The sequence below is a fragment of the Choristoneura fumiferana genome, chromosome 20 (genome assembly GCF_025370935.1).
Source record: "Choristoneura fumiferana chromosome 20, NRCan_CFum_1, whole genome shotgun sequence".
In the NCBI taxonomy this organism is placed as follows: domain Eukaryota; kingdom Metazoa; phylum Arthropoda; class Insecta; order Lepidoptera; family Tortricidae; genus Choristoneura; species Choristoneura fumiferana.
Window position 1 is genome coordinate 7,791,661 of NC_133491.1, and position 4,858 is coordinate 7,796,518.

At 36.0% G+C, this 4,858-nt stretch overlaps 1 protein-coding gene across 1 annotated transcript; it reads right to left on the reverse strand.

Annotated features, from left to right (window-relative positions):
- Positions 1–3,102: 3,102 nt before the first annotated feature.
- On the reverse strand, positions 3,103–3,871 carry LOC141439209 (snake venom serine protease Dav-PA-like). The gene has a single exon (XM_074103391.1). The coding sequence runs from the start codon at positions 3,843–3,845 to the stop codon at positions 3,123–3,125; it is 723 nt and encodes a 240-aa protein (XP_073959492.1). The 5' UTR covers positions 3,846–3,871; the 3' UTR covers positions 3,103–3,122.
- Between the last annotated feature and the right edge of the window lie 987 nt (positions 3,872–4,858).

The following is a 4,858-nucleotide window of genomic DNA, read 5'->3' on the forward strand; positions in this document are numbered from 1 at the left end:
GGATAAAATCTTATAATAATAACCGTTGAGCTCAGAGTCATGAAATTTGGTATGTAGGTAGTTGGACGTCTGGAATAACACATAGGATACTTTTTATCCCGATATTCTCACGGGATACCTAGGGATAAAATCTTGAAATAACAACCGCTGAGCTTAGAGCCATGAAATTTAGTATGTAGGTAGCTGGACCTCTGGAATAACAGATAGGCTACTTTTTATTCCGATATTCTTACGGGATAGGGATAAAATTTCGAAATAATAACCGCTGGCTTAGAGTCATGAAATTTGGTAAGTAGGTAGCTGGACGTCTAGAATAACACATAAACGACTTTTTGACCCGATATTCCCACGGGATACCTAGGGATAAAATCTTAAAATGACAACCACTGGGCTTAGAGCCATGAAATTTGGTATCTAGGTAGTTGGACGTCTGGAATAACACATAAGCGGCTAATTGACCCGATATTTCCACGGGATACCTAGGGATAAAATCTCGAAATAGCAACCATTGGGCCTAGAGCCATGAAATTTGATATGTAGGTAGCTGGACCTCTGAAATAACACATAGGCTATTTTTTACTCCGATATTCCCACGGGATAGGGATAAAATCTTATAATAATAACCGCTGAGCTCAGAGTCATGAAATTTGGTATGTAGGTAGTTGGACGTCTGGAATAATACATAGGCAACTTTTTGGTCCGATATTCCCACGGGATACCTAGGGATAAAATCTTGAAATAACAACCATTGGGCCTAGAGCCATGAAATTTGATATGTAGGTAGCTGGACCTCTGAAATAACACATAGGTTATTTTTTGACACGATATTCCCACGGGATAACCTAGGGATAAAATGTCGAAATAACAACCGCTGGGCTTAGAGGCATGAAATTTGGCATGTAGGTAGCCGGACGTCTGGAATAACACATACGCTACTTTTTATCCCGATATTCCCACGGGATAGTTTTGTAATACCCCCATACATCCCTATATTATTATTATTATTATTATTTTGTATTTATTTCTTTAATTGTATACTGTAGTTTTTAAGTATTTTATTTTGAAAAAATGACTTTTTGCCAAGTTTCTTGCGGCGCATTCTTCTTGGCAATGATGGTCTTTCCGAAAGCGCTGGTAGTTTAAAAATAACGTGTAAAAGTGCCCATTGCGGCATATTTACTGAATAAATGAATTTGAATTTTAAATTTGAATTTGGACTGGGTTTTTTTTTTTAAAATTTCAGCACTGGGTTTTAGGGTCTTGAATTTTGTACAGTCATTCACAACACAACCTCAATGAAGACCACGATATAAATTTTGAAAATTTCCAGGGGAATTTTGTAAAATCCCGAAAATTTGAATTGCAACTACCAGACCGAAAAGTTTACGCGTGCGAAGCCGCGGGTAAAAGCTAGTTTTTAATAAACACAAAAAGCTGCTCCTGAAAAGTTGCTGTTTGCAATTACGCCACTTTTCGTGGGATACGACGAGGAGTGTACACCAAGTTTGTAACTACTTCAAAATGTTAATAAAAGTTAGCGACTTTTTGTCGTGTTTTTTTATCGAATTGCTTTATAGCATTACCTGTCATTGTTACTGCGTTGAAGGTACATACGCAGGTTATTTATTTATTACGAATACGTTTATAAAAAAATAGAACTACTCTTTTCTTGTACGAAAATAATGACCAATTTATTGATTTCATACAAGGTAAATAACCAGGTAGGTAGTACATACTTTAATAGTATCCATGTGCAAATCTTATAAGTATCAGAACCTTATAATATTATAAATACGAAAGTTGAGTGAAATAAGTGTGAGATGTGCGAAATGAAAGAAAGAAAAATGTTTATTCGGCATATAAACAGAGTAAGTCACGTACATATATACAAATGAGTGCGTGTCTCTTTCACGCTGAATCGGCTGGACGGACGGATTTTGATAAAATTTGGCATGTAAATAGCTGGATCTTGAAAATAAAACCTAGGATACTTTTATATTATATACCTACACTTGTTTCATTTAACATTAAAAATTCAACGGTCAAAGTTACTTCTGTTTTTCCATAATCCAACTTCGGAAGTGAAAAAAATAAATAAATAATGGATTATTTAATAATAATCCACATTTGATTTACAAAAGATATTAGGTAATATGTAATAAAATTTTAAATGTAGAAGTTAACACAGTATTGAATAACATCTTCGTTTATTGAAAACATCATGTCAGCAGAAAGACGGTTCTCTATCGTTTGCCCGAATTTTATATGCCCGAATTATTTATTTAATCATTTGCCAATTAAAAATTACAGCATTACAGTAAAACCAATGCGCTGTAAAATTCAAATTAAAAATATTAAATACATAAAAACAAAAAAAAGTTATTTAGGGATTTTTATCCATGCTTCCCTAAAGCGACGAATGTATCGTTTTTTAGAATTTTCATTTGCCATAAAGTAATTTATTTCTGAAATACTTAGTAATTTCTTCAGAGTTGATATTAAACTAACCTAACCTAACCCAGTGCATTCTATATGATGGCATTTTAAAAAATCCTGAAAACAGCACTGTTCTATATATTTTATGGCAAACGTTGGTATGGCAAGTGAAATTCGGGCAAGTAAAGGTAAACGCAGAAGGGGTTCTCTATCGTCTACTGCTGCTGCTGGACATAGGCCGCCCCCAAGGCTTGAAAATATATTGTGTGAATGGAGTTACTTTAAGTTTTTACCTAATGCTAAATGAAACGAAGTATACAGCGGGCGTTTTTCTTAGGGCCTTTGTACACCGTGTTTTTTAAACGCGCCGTCGACGTGCGTTTGTATTGATACAAACGCGTACACATGCGAGTTGTATAGCTGCTCTATGGAAAGAAAAACGCGCAGTGAAGGCACGTTTCTAAACACGGACACATAGACGGCGCGTTTCAAAAACGCGGTGAGGAAAGGCTCTTAATCAAGGCACGGTGTAGTTTTCGGGGATTTCTTTTCAATTCAACCACTACAACTGATAGTTTACGAAGCCGCGGGTAGAGACTATTTAGGTGCAGGTACACATTAAAAAAAAACTTTTTTTATTTTTCTTTACATTTATTTTTCCATCAACATAACTATTCACGGCTACATTAGGAAATACGAGCCATAATCCACTGTAAATGGACCGTGACACTTGTGTACACTGTAATGCACTTGTCAATTTCTTCTACATGAGCTCCGGGGCAACTCGCGGAAGTAATACCCACAAGCCTTCCCCTTGAAGTCAGGGCACCTCCAGAATCTCCACCTCCGGCTCGTATTTTATGCCATGAACACACCAAATCATCAACTTCATAAGGACATTCCGATACTTCAACTGCACCTTCGCGTGGTAGTTTCTGTCTTAATTCCGTATCACCGTATCCTGCTATGATCACGGATTGACCAATCTTCGGCGGTAGCTTAGCTAACTCAATCGGCCAAGTAAATTCATCGAATCTTATTGGTTTTGATGTCTTTATTAAAGCAATGTCATGCAGCCGATTTTCAATGGATTCGTCATTTTCAATATAAGCAGAATGTTTAATAATATTTACTGGTATAACTTTTCCGAGGATTTTAACTTCACCTTTAGCAGTCTTTTGCTGTACAGTGACAGTAAATTCAGTGTTACATGGAAAGCAATGTGCTGAAGATAATATCCATTTTGCATTAATGATGGATCCGCTGCATAATGATCGATAAGAAGCTGTTTTCAATTTTAATTCTACCAAGTATCCATGTACTTCTGGTCGCAAATCGAATCCATTGAAAACACGAGATTCTAATGCACTAGTCACTGAAATACCAGTTATCAAGATAAACAAAAACATTGTTTTGTATCAAGTGTTGTTTCGAATGGTAGCTACCGGTATGTGATGAAAATAAAAGGTACTTTTTGCCTTTATACAATTTCAGCAATGTGAGAATGCAAGATATTCTAGAATGTAGAATGTTTAAGTGCTTAGAATATAATAAATAGTTTTGATTTACGATGACGCATTTATAACTGCACGTGCAAGAAACTAACGTCAGTTAATTAAAATTAAAAGTAATACATGCTTTGAAGTATAGTTCAAGACTTGGAATTGCGTATCTTCCAGAGGAATTTTGTCGCTGCAAAAGTCATGTTGATATTAGAAACATTTTCCAAAGAAATAATCGAAAAATTGATTATGAAAAAGTTTGATTCCTTTTTCTGGACTGTGCCCAACAATTAATAAATTGTTTGATATCTGTAAGAATGTAAGAATGCCATAACGTCACTGTTATTTATCAAAAAAAAATAGTAACTAGAATGACTGGAATTAAAACTGGTGATAAACAGTATTATGCTTCGGAATTCGCGCTAATTAATAAATAAACTGTAATCGTAATGTAACATTGCAAAAAGGAAGTCAAATTTGCTGCCGACCGGTATCGGTGAAGAAGAGGATCCCTTATCTTAACGCATACATACAGTTAACTTAAACCTCAACAGATTAACATTAACAATTGATACACGGAAGCAGAGGCCTCTCTACATGCATTGAATATATGAGAATATAGCGAGGATATAGTCCGGCCCCTCGCCACGGCCGGTCTTCCCGGCAGCATCGGACTCCCCGAGGTTAGAGCTCGGTAAAATTATTATATACTTACAGTTTTAAAAACTTCGTTGGCGCGATGTAGACCAGCACTTCTGATTGGTCGAGCCGAAACGTAATTTGATTTCGTGCGGTTCCAGTCAGTAAACCCGTGCAGCAAAAAATGTTACGAGCGAGGCCGTGCTTAGATGAACAACGTAGCGGTAACTTAGCTATCAAATGCGATCGTACTTGAAACAAAATTGTTCGTTTGAAATAAT

Bases quoted from the DNA above. Each gene is read 5' to 3' on its own strand.
- LOC141439209 (XM_074103391.1), bottom strand. From the start codon at position 3,845: ATGTTTTTGTTTATCTTGATAACTGGTATTTCAGTGACTAGTGCATTA.